This window comes from Tachysurus vachellii, chromosome 4, assembly GCF_030014155.1.
Source record: "Tachysurus vachellii isolate PV-2020 chromosome 4, HZAU_Pvac_v1, whole genome shotgun sequence".
Lineage (NCBI taxonomy): Eukaryota > Metazoa > Chordata > Actinopteri > Siluriformes > Bagridae > Tachysurus > Tachysurus vachellii.
In genome coordinates this window covers 22963286-22984727 of record NC_083463.1, presented here as the reverse complement: position 1 = coordinate 22984727, position 21442 = coordinate 22963286, and the positions used below count along the sequence as shown (strand labels likewise).

Genomic DNA, 21442 nt, shown 5'->3' with positions numbered 1-21442 from the left:
AAAATATTGAATTTTAACAAAGTGCGTGTATTCCTTCATGAGTGGAGGCATCACACACCTCCTGAATTGCTTACTCGACATAAATCTCATGAAAAGCATAAAACACGGAGATTCACAGATCCAAACAAATGCCTTCCTGACAATGACTGCGCTGAACGACTGAGGTGCAAAACAACGTAGCGGCAAGGAACACCATCCCTCCCCCAACGACCATCCCTCCCCCCCAACTCTGTCTATCCACAGCCGACGTGAGGAGAAATCTATGCAGAGTTAATCCACGAAAGGCTGCTGGACCAGACAACATTCCTGGTAGGGTGCTCAGGGAATGTGCAGAACAGCTAGAAGATGTCTTCACTGACATTTTCAACATTTCCCTGAGCAGCGCCGTTGTTCCTACATGTCTCAAGACAACCAACGTTGTCCCCGTCCCAAAGAAGACTACAGTGTCTTGCCTCAATGACTATCATCCTGTCGCACTCACACCCATCGTTATGAAGTGCTTTGAGAAGCTTGTCATGAGGCACATCAAGACCCAGTTACCACCCTCACTGGACCCCCTACAGTTCGCGTATCGGCCAAACCGCTCCACGTACGATGCCAGTGCCACTGCCCTTCATTTAGCCCTCACCCACCTGGACAATAAAGACACTTATGTACGAATGCTGTTCATAGACTTTAGTTCAGCATTCAATACAATCATCCCTCAGCACCTGATTGGGAAGCTGAGCCTGCTGGGACTGAACACCTCCCTCTGCAACTGGATCCTGGACTTCCTGACTGGGAGATCTCAGTCAGTCCGGATCGGGAACAGCATCTCCAGCACCACCACACTGAACACTGGAGCCCCTCAGGGCTGAGTGCTCAGTCCACTGCTGTTCACCATGCTGACTCACAACTGTGCAGCAATACACAGATCGAACCATATCATCAAGTTCGCAGATGACATGACCGTGGTGGGTCTCATCAGCAAGAACAAGCCATCAGACTCCTCAATAACTGAATCTGAACTGTACTGAGCACAACATACACACGCACATCACCTGTATGGACTGCACAGACCTACACCAAATACATACACTTCCAATATACATCCATCAACCTGTTTACATGCTGTTTACATACATCAACCTGTTTACATGCTGTTTTTGCACACATTTTTGCTCTTTGCACATACTGTCTAACATTTCAGTCATTTTCTGTTTTGCACAATTCTTTACATTATCTCAGGGACCTGCTGCTATGAAACTGTGTTCATTATAGTATTACTGCACACAATATTATTGAACATACAGTATTAACACTGGTCGGCGCTGTTTCTGTTTATGGTCTTTTGTGCATTGTCTTTTTTGTATTGTCTTGTAATTTTTTGTTTGCATTGTCTTTTGTCCTGCACTGTCTTGTTTGTCCTGTCCTGCACTGTTTGCACGAGGTTGCACAGTTGCACTTTATGTGGCTAGGACTTACTGTACTTACTTAGTCCTTAGCCCTGTCTTTGTTTTATGTAGCACCATGGTCCTGGAGAAACATTGTCTCATTTCACTGTGTACTGCAACAGCTATATATGGTTGAAATGACAATAAAAGCTTCTTGACTTGACTTGGACACCCTATACCCTAATAGTTAGCGTTTCTTCCTTTGGCTAAAATAACCTCAATTAGACTGTTTTTGTAGCAATCTTCCAACATTATCTCAATAGCTCTGGGCTTGGCCATTCAAAAATTCTCTATTGTTTCTCCAAATTCTCAGCCAGTCCTGGATGGATTTATTCAGATTTATTAGGTCATTGTCATGTTTCAAGGTCCAGTTCCAGTTCAGCTTCAGTTTGACAGCTGGCTTCAAATGTTCCTCAAGCACCTTCTGATACAATGTAGAATTCATAGTGGATTCTGTGATGGTTAGCTGGCCAGTTCCTGCTGCAGCAAAGCATCCCAAATTCATAACACTTCCAGGTCCTTGTTTCACAATTGGTATGAGGTTCGCCGCCTGTTCAGAGTGCAAGGTGGGGCGGCTAAATTCCCGCCAAAAGCGGGAAACCAATCAGCAGTGCCTATGTGGCACTCACCCTCTGGCTAGGTGACACAGCATGAGGATGGGATTACTAATTTGCTGTCTTTGCCTCCCTTATTTTTTCCCCACAGATTCGCAAGAAGAGGACGAGCCACCTGCCTGCTGAGCCTGAGCCACGCTCCTGTGTCAAACTCCTTCTCTCCTTCTATGCTTTGGAGATGCCTGCGTCTTTGCCTTTCTTTTTGGGACTGCACTGTCTCATTTACTCCCCCTTTTCACACCCTATAACACCAGTTTTCCAGAATGACCACACCTTAACCCTAAAAAAAGTACTATAAAAACAGTACACTCATACACCATTGTTTCCTTACTTTGTAGGCATATTACTTACACAGTCTCATTGAACTTGGCATTCTCAGCACTGAGATTAATTTTCAATTAGTAATTTGAAAATCAGAGTCATTTTCAATCTAACAAAATTGTTGTGTTGAATTGAGTTTTGTTATTTTGTTACACAAAATTGATTACAAATGTAAATGTAAAATAAAGCATAGATTGATTTCCAGAAACACAAAGGACTTATAATTGATTCCAAAGACTTCTAGAACGAATCAGTTTACTTCGCCCAGTAGTGATGGTTACAGTATTTGAATTGATAGCTCAGTAGTCAATATTTTGCAGTTCTATCTTTTTCTTTACTTTAATACGTCAAAATACTGACTGCTGAGCTACTACCACAAAACAGCCAATATTCTATACAAAACCAGAATTAACATTTACATTTACATTTACATCATTTAGCAGACGCTCTTATCCACTTACATTTTGTAACTCTTAAGCGACTTACATTTTTTCATCTCATTTTTATACAACTGAACAACTGAGGGTTAAGGGCCTTGCTCAGGGGCCCAGCAGTGGCAGCCTGGTGGAAGTGGGAATCGAACTCAGAACCTTCTGATTGGTAGCCCGGCACCTTAACCACTAGGCTACCACATGCCCCACTAGTGACCATTAACCATCTAGTGTAGTTCAAATAACTCAGGTCTGAATGTTTATTAAATTTAAAAATTCATATGTTTTAGTCAAAAAGAAAATCCAAGTTCTATGTCAAGAAACAGTTGATTAGGAAAACAGACAAAACAGTCTAATCTAAGTAATAAGGTGGTGTGTGTGTATGATTAAAAAGTAAGTTTGACAATGCAAGTAAATAAACCATGTGATCTGTTTTGGCCATGATGATTGTCCCTAGCATGTGGCTGAAACTGTCCATGACATAAAAAATGGCAAGCTTACCAAAACCTTGAAAAGAGCCATGAAAAGAGCTGGCAAATGGTGCAAATTTCAACACCTGACTGGTAAAAAAAAATTTTGGCGGGCAGTTATGTTGACCTTATGTTGCCTCACCACCACACCCCACCACAGAAAGATACTCTAGATCCCATAAATAACATATTATGAGATATACATATATATATATATATATATATATATAATTTTTCCCTCTGTAATGAGGGTGTTGTAATATAGTGTCAGGAGAGCATATGATACCGGATACTAATGGTTTTTGAGCTTCAAAGCTCTTGTAGCTGTAAAGGTCATTGGGAATATTTGCAGAGAAGAAAATATCCCAGGGAGCATGATTAGCTCAGTACAGTATATTTATAATGGTTGTTTTCAGTTGTTGCAGTTTTTCTGACACAAACTTGGAGAACCTTTTCATCATCAAGAATTATTCCCTTTGAGTCAGCTTATATACCTTATTTGACAATTCAACTAAGAAATTAAAAATGTCTACAATATCAGCATTATCTCTAATACTGATCATTTGATCTGTTGCATATTTGCTCATTTATGAGCAAGGCTCCATTACTGACGGGCAAGGTGTTGTGTTTGCCTGTTCTAAGCAAACAGAGGATGGTCTCTATCTCCGCTTCTCCTCAAGTATCGCTCAGCCCTGTCTAAAAGTGCCACTAAGTGCATAAAGCCTATGCTCATATTTCCTTTACCCTCCAGATTATGAATGATAAAGAACCTCTTTTTACACTCATTACAGAGACAACCATGAATAATTCAGATGCTCAAATTACAGTGCCCGAAAATGTTCAAACAGTGTTGTATTTGGCTCTTTTTCTCTAATAGATCAGAGCCTCATACAGGTGATGTATTTGCCAAGCTAAAAGTGGCACATCCATTTTTCAAGAACCAATGTGTGAAAAAAGTACAGAGACTTCAGCAAAATGTGAAATGATAACGATTGAGCATCATCTACAAGATCATTTTTCCCCCTCTTTTATCTGTCTGCTTTGTTCCCACCCCACCCCACCCCACACACAGTATCGTAAACTTCCAGACTTCATCATCTTATACTCCATTAGTTATTTAATGTGATTGCAGAATGTGTTCAAATAATCAATTTCCTTGAGTCGAATATCAAATGCTGAGTGAAGGTATGTTTTGATGCATGTGGGCTGGTGAAATACAAAGCATAAAGTGCTGAAGCTATAACACATCACTATGGTGTGTAATGTCATCAGAGCTTCTAAGAATTCTGTCAACATGGCTAGGTTGATCATCCCATGGGGGGACAATGGATGTCACTCAGTTTATTAATGCCAGAGATGGCACTGGTATTTCTCAGACCATCATCTGATATGGGTCACAGAGAGAGTAATTCCACTAAAGGTTAGTCACCAAATCGGTCCATCTCCCCCAACCCCCTCCGTAACTCCTGACAGACACTTCTGACAAAGTGCCAGCACACAACAAAAGTGAAAGGTCATTTTTTTGTGAGATTAGTTCCTCTGCAAGTTACCACGAGGGAAGACATTAAAGTTAGGTGTGGGCATGAAGCTTAAACTAGATGTTAACAAGAAAAATGCTGACAAGTGATATATTGTAGAATATGATAAGTGACTGGGAATTCTGTGGATTGGATATGACACTATAAACATTCATAGGTTATGGAATGTTGATATTCTGTGTATGACATTTCCGAGGAACAACAGAGCATGTGCAATGGTGTTTAATAAAAGTGCTATTGACATCCTGTTGTGTAACTTTGGAATTGTTTTCCAAGAACTGATGGCTAATATGAACTGGCCAACAAATCAATGGCAGACCACATCTCACTAGAAAAAACAAAACATTTCAAACATGTCACAACAGGTGGTTTACAATGGCACATCTTAAAGAGCAGGATATTTTAGGCAGCATGTGAACAGTCACAGTCACAGAAGTTGATATGTTGGAAAATGGCAAGCGTTACAAATCTGAGTGTCTTTAACAAAAGCCAAATCTTGTGGTGTGTTCCTGGTATGCAAAAGTGCTTAAAATGTGAAACATGAGTATTATAACTAGACCATGTAGCAACGGAAGAAGTTGGCCTTGTCTAATGACTCACATATTTACACCATGTGGAAGCCCAGGTACATATGTGTTGCTTAAAAGGGAAGCTATTTTCATTCATTCATTCATTCATTCATTCATTCATCTTCTACCGCTTATCCGAACTACCTCGGGTCACGGGGAGCCTGTGCCTATCTCAGGCGTCATCGGGCATCAAGGCAGGATACACCCTGGACGGAGTGCCAACCCATCACAGGGAAGCTATTTTCAAGACATAATTAATATATTTATAAATAATTTATTTGCAAATATCATTTCATTTATTTTTATATTTGATTAATTTTCATGAAATGTCTAAAATATATTTGTGGGTCTTATTTTAGTGAATTTTTGTGAATTTGTTTAATTTTTTAAAAAAGTTTTTCTCCTAGAGGATGTTCTTGAGCTTGGCAGCTGTTTTTTTTTACAATGGAAATAATTTTTCTGTCATCCAATTGCTTTCTGTGGTTTTAGGCCCTGTTGTGTGGCCTTTCAGGCCCTTTCCCCTTTCTTTACTTATATAAACATTCCAGTTTGTTGACTTGACCACATCCAATGTTTCCGCTATCTTTCTGATGGCTTTTTTAGCCTAAAAAAAGAAAGAGAAACTGGTTGGGGTCTTTGGGAAAGTAAACTCAAATAAAAAATGCTTTGCATGTGAACACACAGTCAATTTAATCAATTATGTTATTTTAAAATACTTGAATTAATAATACGAATTAATACTATTATGAATAATTGTTTAGAATTAAGAATTTTAAATCTAGTTACACACTTCATATTTTTGCCACTCCAGGAAAAATAGACCTTTCTAACTGGATCAGTGGAAGCATATGCATAGACCTCATCTTAATACTTTATTGTGTTGATCCCACCATCAGGATACAAAAATGAAAAATAGACAGCGTTTACAACATGTCATAGGCTGATTGTTCATGTCACTACACCATTTGTAAAGTTTAAGGCAAGCCTTTTAATTGTATTGAAATATATTTTATTATATTGTAGCTCTTGTTCTTTGGCATTTTGCCTTCAGTTTTAACTTCAGTAAGTGAAATGCATCACCTGAGTTTAGGTCAGGTGAGCAGGGGAAACACTGAAACCCTGCAGTACTATGACCAGAGGTGGGTAGAGTAGCCAAAAATTGTACTCAAGTAAAAGTACTGTTACTTCAGAATAATATGACTCAAGTAAAAGTAAAAAGTAGACATCCAAATAATTACTTGAATAAGAGTAAAAAAGTACTTGGTGAAAAAACTACTCAAGTACTGAGTAACTGTTGAGTAACGTCTGATTTATTTTTTAACACGACAACAATCAGACAGACAAAAATACAAAATAATCTTTAGGCTAATTATGGCTCATCCAATCAATAAAATAAATTAAAATTAATTAATTACAAAATAGCCTAAATTAAAATAATTCAGGTAAATTCAAGTACTTCATTCATTCATCTTCTACCGCTTATCCGAACTACCTCGGGTCACGGGGAGCCTGTGCCTATCTCAGGCGTCATCGGGCATCAAGGCAGGATACACCCTGGACGGAGTGCCAACCTATCGCAGGGCACACACACACTCTCATTCACTCACACAATCACACACTAGGGACAATTTTTCCAGAGATGCCAATCAACCTACCATGCATGTCTTTGGACCGGGGGAGGAAACCGGAGTACCCGGAGGAATCCCCCAAAGCACGGGGAGAACATGCAAACTCCACACACACAAGGTGGAGGCGGGAATCGAACCCCGACCCTGGAGGTGTGAGGCGAACGTGCTAACCACTAAGCCACCATGCCCCCCAATTCAAGTACTTAATAAATAAAATAATAATAAATAAAAAATAAATATGCACAAGTAACAGATTTCCAAACCTTTATATTTTTTTACCAGGCAGAACTAGAACGAGGCAGCCCATAAATTCTCATAAACTGTGTGTGTGTCTCCAGTGACAGAACAACAGAAGGAAACACACACACACATTTCATTTCTTTTGTGTTGTGATTGTTGCACATTTGATGCCTTGATGAAAGGGCAATAATAATGAAATACATCTCTACTCCTTTAATTAATTTCAGGAAGCCTCTAGTACTTTCCTTAGTTTCAGGTTAGTTAAAGCTTCTGGTTGCAAAGCTGTTTTTGTTTCTCAAAATATCTTCCTTCATGTTCATCAGAACAAAGAAATTTATACAGGTTTGTAACAACATGAGAGTGAGTAAATGATGACAGAATTTTCATTTTGCGTGAACTATCCCTTTAAATATGTGTGTTCGGCGCTGAAAGAAACGACACGTCTGATGTCATCTGTTTGTCGGCTCTTGCGGCGCTGAGTAAAGTTGAGCACATAAAAAAAAACTCGAAACAGCTGAACTCGACAAAACTGCTGTGTTGCTAACTAACCCGTCCCGCCGCTGAGATTGAGTATGGTAACGTGACGAGACTGCACAACTATGTTTGATTGGTGAAACAGTCACGTGGTAGAGCCTTAGCGGAAGTTTCTCTATCTGTTAAAATAAAACATTAAAATTGATGTGTAGAATACCAAAGAGATAAAAAGAAAAGTAACGAGATCATTGTAGCCTAATGTAGCGGAGTAAGAGTACAGTTTCTTCTTCACAAATCTACACAAGTAAAAGTAAAAAGTATAGTGATTTAAAACTACTCCTAGAAGTATCATTTTTTCAAAAACTTACTCAAGTAAATGTAACGGAGTAAATGTAACTCGTTACTACCCACCTCTGACTATGACCCTATGAGTAGTTTGTTAGTTTCATCCCTTCCCTAAAGACTGTACACTCAGCATACAAAATAGTACATACGTGATATGTCATATTCACTTTGGGATACATCAACCAACAAATTTATATTGCAATGAATAATAAACAGGAACTTTTAGACAACAGTTAAAGTAAGGTTAACCACACTTACCTTAAAAAAAATAAAAAAAAAATAAAAAATTATATAAACAAACTGATTAGTATCCAAATTAGTATCTTTAAATATTACCAATCATTTACAATGATGGTAATATTTTCCAATTGCCAATATGATTTTCCAATTCAAAAGCTGTAACGGGTAGCAGAAAATTGAGCTCAATGCTGAAACTCTGTCCAGAATTATCAGCAAATTGAAAGGGCAGCACAGCACCTCTTCACATTCTGGTCAACAGGCTCTTGTTACAATTTGTCAAGGTCAAGAGCAGAGCATTTAGAGGTTTTAAGAGCTTGGTGAGGAAAAGCATTGACAATCAGAACATTCTGAAAGTCAAGAGCAAAGCCAAAATTAACACATGCTCTTGCCTTTTAGTCATGCATTAAATAACAATAGAACATCATTTAGCAGCTGACGCCTAAACTAATGGGTTTCTGAGGTCACAGAATTTACCAGTACAGTGTGCTTTTAAACATTCAATCAAAAGGCCCAAAGAATATGTACTTTATTTCACAATTCCTTTGTGTTAATCAGAGAAATTTCTAAGAGGGTTACTGCACGAGTGCTCTTTTTGTCCGGCAGCTCAAGTAAGACACCTATCTTAAGGTCTCAATTAGTAAAGGTTTCAAATCCCCACAATCAGGGAGCTACAATGCTGCACCCAAGATGAATATAGCCATTATCACCCACTTTGCTCTCTCATTTCAACTGACTTGCTTGAGAACAGGAATTGTGCTTATGTGTCTGCCCTTACTTACCAAAATCGTAAAGTGCCTTTTCATTAGATTTAAAGTTCATCTTATTTTAAAAGTGCACCACTAATTCTAAACAAGAAATAGTTCACATATTTCCTTGAAAATTTTGAAGAATTCTTGATGAGTCTTTAAGTCCAACTACCTTTTCACAAAATCTATTTAACTTGTTCACTTTTTCTGAATAGTAGTTTGCAGTGTAAGATTTAGATCACAAAGTTACAAATATATATGTATCTTCGAATGGTATTCAAAATTATTCCTTAAATTACTGCATGGAAAATTTAAAGTGTGTAAAGTTTCCAGAACAACAACAAGAGACTACCTAGAAATTTTCCTTTTCGATTTTACATTTTTAATTGTAATTCTAAATGTAATTCTACATTGTTAAATAAACTTGTAAAAGCATAATATTATTATGCAGTAACTCTTTTTACAAAGAAATGTGGTATTTTTATGAGGTCTTTCATTCAACACAGCCCTAGGCTACCAAATAATGACTGACAGATGAAGCTGTATTGCATTATGATGAGCACTTCTACCGCAGTGTTCCATCACTCTGTTCATATATTATGTGAACAGAAATAGATACTGTGAATGTTAATTGCCTATCTTGTTGAAAGCCACTGGTAAACAATTGTGCTGTACCACATTGCCTTGTGTAGAGCAAGTGTACAACTTATTTTCAGCCAAATAAGCATGACCTTAGAAATCGAAAAATCTGGGCTGCTGTGTGACTCTCGGGTGGCCAAAATGATGTATATGACAGTTACCATGATTTTGTAGCTCGGAATGAATTTGCTAAGCAAATAAAATCATTACGATTGATTGATTGATTGATTATTGCTCCTGTTGTTTTATTATATTTATTAGTTTGCAATATTAATGTTGTAATTATTACATTTAAATTTAAATTGCCAGTATAATAATCGCCATCCATGATGAATGCGCCATGGCCAATCAATATCCTTTAATGATATTAAAGGCTTTCTTGATCATTAACATATAGTATAGATTGCTAAATGGAGTGTTAAAGACCTCTATGACTGAATAGCTAAAACTAATAATAATGCTGTTGGGCCTCCATGTTGATTGCTACTAACAAAAAATAGCTAAATAATGCAACTAAATGAATTTGGAACAGTTGGATAGACATAGCAAAAGAGTGTATCACATTTCTAGTCTAGGCATGAATATTATGTAAATCAAAAAGGACAAAAAAAGAAGGTCTCATGCTACACATTTCCCATCAATGGGCCCCATCATTAATTCCTCAAAAACAACATATCTACTTTTTAAACCCTGCCTACATGTGATTTCTTTACTATAAATGAAAGCAAATCCTATTATAAAGCACAACTCACCATAGACAGGCTTCTGGCAGAGATCATAGTCGCTTTGGCATGCTTAATCCTTCTCTGTCCTATCTCCATTTATAGTGCCCCTTCATGAGTGTTTCTCTACTAATTGCCATGTTACTGTTTTAGCTGAGTGGACCAATACATCAGCTTTAGTCCTCAGGCCACATTTGCACCTTTTCTCTGGTTCTGATACCACAGTATCCCTCTGGAAAACTTTCACCTGCACAAGTGGCATTTTAATTGAGTGCAAGTTGCCAGTGGTGATTATTAACAGCCGAAAGGATTACTGAGAACAAAGGTGGATCTATTTTAGAAGCCAGTATTTTAAGGCTTCTATACCTATACCTATTTTTCTTAACTGACACTTAACATTACACCTAGAACTGGGGATAACAGGAGCTTAACTGAAGGATGACAAGTAAGTATCAAATATTTATGTTGGCTTGTAGAAGCCAACATTCTGTTTTGCTTATTCTTCTTAGACAAAAATATATTAATTGCTACTCCTCTTAGGGCTTTCGAGTCACTTGCACCAAAATCGGATATGTCAGGCGTACACATAATACATCCCGTTATATTATATTGTGCACTATTACACTAGACCTGCACATTTTTATGAACAGCAGATATGTTAATCCCTTTGCACTGCTCTTCTCTTTTTCAACCCATGCCGAGACACCCAGACATTGTACCAGCTCTGATCATCTTCCGTGCGATGAAGTTTTTGGATCTCCGCTTAGATGAGGCCGACTCTGTGAGAATCCTGAGACATCTACAGATCTACCAGCTCCAGTTGGACTCTGTGATACTAAGAGGAGATCTGAACTCCATGTGATCCCTACACCAATACAACATTTGTCTGATTGTATATCTGGAATCACACCATCTAGTGCCACCCATATGAGGATGGGTTCCCCTTTGAGTCTGGTTCCTCTCAAGGTTTCTTCCTTTACCAATCTAAGGGAGTTTTTCCTTGCCACTGCTGCCTGAGTCACCTCAGACTTGCTCATTGGGGATAAACACATATACATATACACGTATACTGTGAACTATATATATTTTGAATTTTGAATTTTTATTATATTAATTCTCTATATTACTCCTTATGTTTATCTTCTGTTCTACGTTTACGTTCTGTAAAGCTGCTTTGAGACAATGTCCATTGTAAAAAGCGCTATACAAATAAACTTGAATTGAATTGAAATGAAATATGTCATAGACCTTGGTCTGGTTACATTTCTAAGCGATCTGGTACGGTTCCGGACTTGGTCTCAAATTGGCAAGCTTTTGAGCTATCTACACCAAACTCGGCCAGCTTCTTTAGGGTGATACTCTGGGCAAAGTTTTAAAAAATGTTAAAGTGTACCGACTGGCCTTTCAGTTTTCCCGCAGCCCCACTCAATATGCAAAATCAAAAAAACTTTTCACAACATTAACATGTGACATATCAAAACACTCAGAACAATGAGGGGAACTTCCTCATGGGTATTTGGATGACGTCATTTGACGTCACGTGCAGCCCCGCCCCCAAAATAAAAAATTATCACAAAATGGCCGTGATATATCAAAGCACAATGAGGGGAATTGCAATACAGGTATATGGGTGACTTCACATGCTCGTATCCACTTGCCTCCAAAAGTATTGGCACCCTAGCATACCGACGTTTGAGAAAACTTGCTCCAAAAATCTGACATCAAAGTTTGTCTAAACAAACTTTACAAATCTAGTTTTTTATTATTTTTTACATTTTATTATTATATTGTGGTATATCAAAACACTAAGCACAATTACCACAAAATGTACACGTGATATATCAAACATAAAGATCTGTCACTACGAACTTTACAAATCTAGTTAGAATTGGTCTGCTCCATTAGACTTACTGGATGCTTTAAAATAAAAGCATATTTCTGCCGTATTGATAAACAACTTGGCATGATATAGCTGCCCCTTCATATAGCCAAGATTTTTCATGCTCTATTGGCTAGTATTTCCCCCTTTGGCCGAAATAAACTCAGTGAGACATTTTTTGCAGCCATCTACCAGTTTCTGACATCAACTGGAAGAACCTTCCCCCACTCTTCAATGCAGAATTCTTTCAGAAATAATCTCAAAATCAGATTTAGATCAGATTGTATACTGGATTTACTATTATGTTTTAGTCATGTTGTAAGGTCCAGTTCCAGGGACATTAGGGGGCATTCCGGCAGTGTGTTTTGTGTCACATGTCTTTTCATGCTAACCTGGTTGGAATAGGACTAATTATGTGTATTTATTTTCTCTGCATTGTGGAGAGTCCCCGAATTTTGTCGTCTTTTGTGGTTTTTGTTTTTAGTTATCGTGCAATTATTTTTCCTGTTTTGTTAATAAATATTTGTTTTTATTTGTTATCCCTGCTTTTGGATCTGCTTTTATCCCCGCCACCTCTGACAGAGAGATTTGTAGAATTTATATGGATTTTATAATGATGAGCTGGCCAGGTTATGCTGCAGCAAAGCATCCCCAAACCATAACACTTCCACCTCCATGTTTCACAGTTGGTATGAGGTTCTTTTGCTGAAATGTCACGTTTGTCAGGATCTAGCCCGGACTTTTTGTGTACGTTTCTTGTTCACGTGTCTGCCCCGCCCTTGTCTATTCCTTCCCGCCTCTTTTAATTGTCAGAATCCTTGTCTTTTTTTGTCGTTTGTTTTGTCTCTTGTTTGGTCTGTGTTTGGTTTTGTTTCTTTTATTTAATAAACCGTGTTTTTTTTAAATATCCTGCATTTGGGTCTGTTTTATCCTGCATTCGCTGACAGTGTTTGGTTTTTGCTCTGTTATGGTCTCCAAATAATTACAGTTTAGAACCATCTGTCCAAAACACATTAATCCAGATGTATTGGCCTTTGTCTCTGAGCTCTTTGGATCTCACCGTGGGGGTGTCCTTACTAGATTTTTTTAAATTACATTTTACAGATCATTTAAAAATGTGGTTTTATTTGTTTAGTTATATTATTGAATCTTCCAATATTATTAAAATGAAGATAACAACTATTTAAAAAAATACACAGATTTTCTTGGGGTGTCCTAATTTTTTTTTTTTACAAGACTCTGATAATGCTAAACATGTGTCAGGGCTTAGACTTATACCAAAGTAAATATTTAGGAACTCTCATAGTTAGGCATTGAAAGACAAGGAGCCTGCTTGCAGTTTCTGTTCCTTGGAGACCTTCTGGAAGTAAGATTAGAATGCAAAACGGTAGAGAAAAGAATAGGAAGCATGTTGTCTACTGCTTGCAAGAGACTGTTATGAACGTTTCTGCATCTTATCAGTCTTGCAGAAACCAGGGATGATCACACAACAGCATGGCAGGTCAGCTAGACTGAATGGTGCATGAAAGAGGGAGAAAGTAGGGGAAAACCCATGTAATGATAATCACATACATAGGCATTATGACACAAGGTTTAATTCCCAGCATCTAAGAGCTGCAATCTAGGTATTGATGCTACATTTAGAAGCATAAACTAAGGGAAAAGTAATCTACTTTCAGACAGTGTAGAACACAAGAAATAACACATGACCTGTGACTAGCAAGAAATTGTGCTTATTCAACTTCTTATTTTTTTAATATTTTTTTTTATAGTACATAAACGAAAACCGTATAGTTTTTTATCACACATATGCTTTTAATACACAAGATGCTTAAAAGTTTCATGACTGAGTAGACCATAATGGCTAACTTTGAACAACATATACAGGAAAAACACATAAATGAGACCTCTCAAAATACGATACTGAAAGTTATAAAGGGACCGCATGATTTATATAATGGTGCATAGAACTGTAAATTATACAGCCTTTTAGGTAATGGTAATAAAACCTTCTAGAATAAACCCATTATCATTGTACTTCTGAGAAGAAATGTCTGATCCCGTATCTTTTAAAGCAACAAATCATGCACAATCACAAACAGATAAAGCTTTCTGAGATGTGTATAATATCTATATATGCCATACAATGATAATAATATCCCTCTAAGAAATTCAGGCACTTAAGCTGCATGTAAAAGATCACAAACTACTCCCATTTCTATTCCTCCACAGATGGCTGCTCCTTATTGAACTGGATCATATAAATCAATGCAAAATGCACATATGTAATTTTACACTTAAAAAGAACGTCAAAACACTTTTTGTCTAATATTTTATGGATCTAATATCTCTGTTGACGATAACAGATTCTGTTATATTCTGAGAAGATAATTAAGATAATTCAGAAAGAAAATAAGACAATCACATGAATAATTGTGGAACCTTTATGTAGAAATTTAATACAAAATAAATTGAAAGAAAAGAAAAAGGATATTGATCCACATGCTGCATCAATCTTTTGACAGGCCTTTCTGGGTAAATTACATACACAGTATCACCCTTTCTAAACAATCTTTTAGAGTGAATTACTTGTGCCACTGAAAAAGACACTCATATACATAAAGTAGCAAAAATGCTTGAGGAAACCAATATCATGACAGCCTACACGGAGTAATATTTTATTTTATTTATAGTAAAAGTAAAGCACAGTTATAACTATCATGTCTTCCTGTCACCAGTTAGTTAGTTTATAAACAGTTTTCCAGGAAAGGAATGAAAGCAAAGCCCAAGCTTAAGTATTTGATTTTTTTTTTTAAATCATATATAACAAAAAAGAAGCTACATGCCCCTACTGCTAATATTCTAATAGACAGGGTATGCAGTTCCTGGACCCTCTACAACAAACATAAAATTAATTCATCTTCAGTAACTGCACATTATAGTAATACTGGGCAAAACGTGACCGAATTGACCCCAGAAGTGATGCCAGGCTATCAAAGAGTATTATAAACACACATGCTTATATTCACACAATGATTCAAAACCTAGAACATAGAAAAACTCTACACAGACTGTTAACTGAGCCCAGGATCGAACACAGGCCCCTGGAGCTGTGAGGCAGCAATGCTATCAACATGCCACCTACAAACATAATAGTAAATGCTAATGATTAGGTACATGGGAGATAAATGTTAAAGTGAAGTGTGTTTTTAACTGAACAGTGTGCCCTTTAGGGTTAACTTAATTTTTAAAAGATCGGACCATGCTCTTAGCACTAATTGATAAAAAAGGTTGTCCTTGATACATGAACCTCGTTTAGGTACAGGGTAAAGTGTTTCTCATATCTAATTTGCTCCATTTAGTCTAAAAGTAGACAGACACTAGTAGTCCATTAGTTCTTCAGTGTAAATATAGTGTCAGTTAACTATGACTAATAGGTCAATAAGACCCTGAACTCCCCCTTGTACTAGCAGGCATAGGACAAAAGTTGCATTCAATGTTGTCCATTCTAGAAAATGTCCGATTCCCTGTCGAGGGAACAAGATGCTGCGTCAGGGCTGATGCTATGGGAATGCTTCTGTAAGAAAGTTGTGTCTGAAGCGCTGTGTGCACACGCCAATTTAATGGCTTTGGAAGAACACATGATGGAGTGATTACATGCTAGCAAGTCCATATAAGGGCATCTACGTCACATTACTCCAGATTCTTTGTCTTCAGGAAGCACTCTGTGTATGTTTGTGTCAGTTGTCTGTTCTGTCTATTGCAGGGAAAAGTGCAAGGCCATGTTATTAGCATTGAAACACTTTCTCCCACACCTCAGGGGCTGCCATGTCTTAGTGTGCCAGACAGCACTGTGGTGGTGTCCTATATCAATCATCAGGGCAGAGACCAGGTTTCTTTCACTGAGAGTGATTTTCATCCCAGGGCATGTATATTGGGAGGCAGACTTCCTGTCGAGGCAGTTGCTGAGGCCGGTAGAATTTGCCAGATTTTTGGCTGTGGAATTGGATCTGTTCACCTTCAAGGAGTTGACCCACCGCCCGCTCTAGTTTTATATATATATATATATATATATATATATATATATATATATATATATATATATATAGGCAAAGCATGCACCACTTCCCAATGCAGCAGAAAAACCGCTGCTCGAAAGGAAGGTAAGAGGAGACTGCCTTGAATAAACTAATGCGCTGTCTCCCCTACTCTTTGTATTTTTTCAGACTCTATTTTTTCAGTCTTTCTCTCTCTCTCTCTCTCTCTCTCTCTCTCCCTCTCTATCACCATTCACTCACTACCTCACCCCATTGCTCCTACACCAAATAAATTGCGTTGTTTTCACCTGACTTCCTGACTCAAGTGCTGTTTTTTTGCGTCCACCTCCCAATATACTGTATATACACTGAACAAAATTATAAACGCAATACTTTTGTTTTTGCCCCCATTTTTAATGAGCTGAACTCAAAGACCTAAAACTTTTTCTATGTACACAAAAGGCCTATTTCTGTCAGCGTACTCCTCCGAAGCTCACTTTCGCAACGCACACTTGTGACGTCATTCCCGAGTCGCATGACTTTTATACTCGGCAGCGCTATTTAAGTGCGCCGTTCATGCTGGATTGTCGCCAGATGATCTCTCGTCACTACGTTGTGATTTGTGAGTCACTCCTTCCATCTACCAGTCTGAGTGCTGTCTGTGCCTTGCTGCTGTTTTTGTCCGTGTGGATTTACTACGTGAGTTATTCACTCATTCCTGCTGGCTGTTTTTCCGTTTTTTTGCGCTCCGACTTTTGCCGTTTGGATTACCCTTTTTTTTCCCTGTGTGGATTACTTTTTTCTGCCCGTGTGTGGATTACTAATTCCCTGTGAATTGAACTTCCAGTTTTTACACTGTTACACCCGCGGCTTAAGGTTTAGCCAAGGGCCAACTCAAGGAGATAGCCACATCCACAAATGAACTCATTCGGCGCATGAGCATGCTCACCACGACACAGGCCTCCTCAGCATTTCCGATGCCACCTGCCCAGCCCCCCTACCCGTGGTCGAGCAGAACCAAAACCCCATTCGAGAGCCACATCTGCCCCATACCGAGCATTTCTCTGGAGAGGCGGGACTTTGCCGTGCATTTCTGATGCAGTGCTCGGTGATCTTCGAGCTCCAACCCTCTTCCTTCCCTTTGGATCGGTCTAAGATAGCATACGTTATCTCTTTGTTATCTGGGAAGGCCAAGATCTGGGCTACAGCAGAGTGGGAACATCAGTCAGTCATCTGCTTTTCGTTTGATGCCTTTTTCGGCTGAGCTGCGCAAGGTTTTTGACTACACTCTGCCTAAGATGGACGCCACTCGAGCCTTGTTCGAATCTTCTCAGGGGTCCCGCTCTGTGGCTGAGTACGCTGTGGATTTCCGCATGGCAGCTGGGGACAGTGGGTGAATCCCCACGGCTCTCTACGATGCTTTCTACCGCAGCCTGGCCCCCCAGGTGAAGGATGAACTTGCGGCCCGAGAACTCCCCGAAAAGCTTGACGACCTGGTTTGTCTGGCAACCAGGATCGATCGCCGACTCCAGGAACGAAGAGAGGAGGGACACCCGACCCGTTCCTGGCCTCCCAGAACCCCGTATGCCAAGCCTCATTCCGAACCTGGCAGATCTTATTTGCCTCCCAGAAGCCTGTATGTCAAGCCCCACTTGGAACCTAACAGATCGTACTCGCCTCCACCTCCCCAGCCCATGGAGATAGGATGGCATCTCCTGTCCTCAGCAGAGAAGGAGCGGCGCCGGGCCCACCACCTCTGTCTTTACTGTGGCAAGGCAGGACACTTTGCCTTCGCATGCCCAGCAAAAGACAGGGCTCACCGTTGAAGGAGGAGCCCGCAACGAGCCTCTGGTGCTTAGCCTCCCCCAAGCCACTCCTCAAAGCACGTTTTCAGATCAAGAGCCAAGAACACAATCTAGCGGTCTTCATCGACTCTGGAGCTGACGTGGAGTTACTCAATGAGGAGTTAGTGCGTCAGCTGGAGATCGAGACCGAACCACTACCCACCAGTCTCCAGGTACGGGCCCTGGATGGCCATATCCTTCACCGAGCTCACTACCGTACCAAGCCCCTGCTGGTGTCCATCACCAATGAACACACGGAGTGGATCTCCTTCCTTCTCATCCCCTCGCCTCACGCCCCTGTCATGTTTGGATTACCTTGGTTTCAGAAACATAACCCCCCCCTTGGTTGGGGATCTACTGCCAGGCTCACTGCCTGACCACCTTGACACCCCGCCCGTTATTAGTCAAGGAGGACCTGCCATCCGACCTCTCTCTGGTGCCTGCTGAATACCATGATCAGGGACAAGTATTCAGTAGAGCTCGTGCCACTTTCCTGCCACCTCATAGACCTTATGACTATCGACCTCCTGCTGGGCAATGACCCCCCCCGGGGTGCCTGTACCACTTATCCAAGCCTGAAAGGGAAGCCATGACCCAGTATATACAGGAGTCCGTGGAGTCAGGTATTATCCGCCCATCTTCATCTCCAGCCGGTGCAGCGTTTTTCTTTGTGGAGAAGAAGGATGGTACTCTATGTCCCTGTATCGACTATCGGGGCCTTAATGCCATCACCATCAAGAATCGCTACCCACTGCTACTCATGACCTCCGCTTTTGAGCACCTCCAGGGAGCCACCCTTTTCTCCAAGCTGGACCTTCGGAACGCCTATCACCTAGTCCGCATCCGGGAGGGTGACGAATGGAAGACCGCATTCAACACTCCCACTGCTCATTACGAGTACTTGGTGATGCCGTTCGGCCTCACTAATGCCCCGACAGTGTTCCAAGCACTGGTAAATGCCGTTTTACGGGACATGTTAAATCTATTTGTGTTTGTTTACCTGGACGACATCCTCATCTTCTCTCGCTCGCCCAAGGAACACACCCGTCACGTCCGTGCAGTGCTCCAGAGGCTTTTGCAGAACCAGTTGTATGTGAAGGCAGAGAAATGTGAGTTCCATGTCATGAAGACCTCCTTCCTGGGCTTCATTCTGGCAGCAGGAATGTTCGGATGGATCCTGACAGAATCAAGGCTGTTAGGGATTGGCCCCACCCTGGAACACGTAAGCAGCTGCAGCAGTTCTTGGGATTTGCCAATTTCTATCTGCGATTCATCCGGGGCTACAGCTCAGTTGCTGCACCCTTGCACCAGCTAACTTCTCCCCTTCAACCCTACTCTTGTGGGCCTCAAGCTGAGCAAGCCTACAAGAAGCTGAAGCAGCTTTTCACCTCTGCCCCCATCCTCACCTTGCCGGATTCCATGCGACAATTTGTGGTTGAAGTTGATGCATCTGATACCGGTGTTGGGGCCGTTTTGTCTCAAAGGGACACCAAGGACAATAAACTTCACCTATGTGCCTTCTTTTCCCGTCGTCTCTCCTCGTCCGTACGGAACTACACTATTGGTGAACATGAGTTACTGGCATTCAAACTTGCCCTGGAGGAGTGGCGGCACTGGTTGGAGGGTGCGGAACAACCGTTTCTGGTCTGGACAGACCACAAGAACCTTGAGTATCTCCGGACAGCCAAGAAACCCCGACAGGCTCGTTGGGCACTCTTCTTTGGCAGATTCAACTTTGCGCTGTCCTATCGGCCGGGAACAAGGAACGCGAAGCCAGATGCTCTCTGTCGTCAGTTCTCCCCCAATCCCGTCAAGGCCACCGCTGAACACATTCTTCCTCACCCCGTCACTGTTCGGGCGCTCCGACTCGGGATGGAGAGAAGAGTTCAGCAAGCCGTGTCTAACCTGCCAGTGCATACTGTCTGTCCGGAGGGCAAACTCTATGTTCCTGATCAGCTCCGTCTGGTGTGGTATCTCCAGTGGTGTCACAACTCCTGGCTTTTCTGTCACCCTGGTTTCCCTCGGACCCTATCAGTTCTCCAGCGACGTTTCTGGTGGCCCTCGCTCAGACGTGATGCATGGGACTTTGTCGCGGCCTGTCCAGTATGTGTGCAACACAAGAGCTCCCGATCTTGCCCAGCCGGCCTCCTGCGGCCTCTGCCGATCCCTTGTAGAAAGTGGTCTCACATTTCGCTTGATTTCGTTACCGGTCTCCCTCTTTCTGATGGCTACTCCACTATCCTCTCTGTGGTCGATCGCTTCTCTAAGCTCGTCCATTTTGTTCCCCTGACCAAACTTCCTTCGGCCAAAGAAATGGCGTTGCTCCTCCTCCAATACGTTTTCCGGCATTCCCCGGAACATAGTCTCTGACAGAGGACCCAGTTTACCTCCAATTTTTGGAAGGAATTTTGCCAGGTTTTAGGCGTTTTTATGGTTTCATCCCCAGTCCAATGGGCAGACGGAACGGCTCAACCAGGAGCTGGAGACGGGTCTCCGCCTCCTCTGTGCCGAGGATCATCCGTCTTGGGCCTCCAACTTGGTATGGGTCGAGTATGCCCTAACTCAGTGCCCTCTGCTGCCATGGGCCTGTCACCTTTTCAGGCTGCCTACAGCTATCAACCCCCATTGTTCTCCACTCAGGAGCTAGAAGCCTCGGTTCCTTCGGCCTTGGCTCACATGAGACGCTGTCGTCGAGTCTGGAGGAGAGCTCGCCTCGCCTTGCTGAGATCTTCCCTGAGCTACGCTCGCTGGGCCAACCGCAGACGCCGCCCACCCCTCCTTACCGTGTCGGGCAGCGGGTATGGCTTTCCACCAAAGACCTCCCGTTGAAGCTGGCATGCAGGAAGCTGGCTCCCCGTTTCGTTGGCCTATATCCCCACATCAACCCGGCTGCGGTCTGGCTCAAGCTGCCCAGAGTGTTGCGCCACCCCACCCCACTTTTCACGTTTCCAGGCTGAAACCTGTCCAGGCCTGTGCGCTGGTTCCCTCCACCAGATCCCCTCCTCCCACCCGGGTCATTGATGGGGGCCCTGCGTTTAGTGTCCATCGGCTCCTGCGCTCCAGACGTCGTGGGAGAGGCCAACAATACCTGGTGGACTGGGAGGGATACGGCCCTGAGGTACGCTCCTGGGTTCCGGCACGCCACATCTTGGATCCGGACCTCATCTCCCAGTTTCATCGTGAACACCCCGACCAGCCGGGTGGGACGCCGTGAGACGCCCCGTGGAGGGGGGGTACTGTCAGCGTACTCCTCCGAAGCTCACTTTCGCTTC

The 21442-nt window shown here is 41.4% G+C and overlaps 1 protein-coding gene across 1 annotated transcript in view; it reads right to left on the bottom strand.

Annotated features, from left to right (window-relative positions):
- LOC132844775 (contactin-4) overlaps positions 1-17924 on the bottom strand; it is a 105496-nt gene extending 87572 nt beyond the window's left edge. The window contains exons 1-2 of the mRNA XM_060868585.1: positions 17642-17924; positions 17328-17528 (exon numbers count right to left, since the gene is read on the bottom strand). Of these exons, the coding sequence (XP_060724568.1) occupies positions 17328-17528; positions 17642-17924 (484 nt within the window). The remainder of the gene's footprint in view (positions 1-17327; positions 17529-17641) is intronic.
- Positions 17925-21442: the final 3518 nt, after the last annotated feature.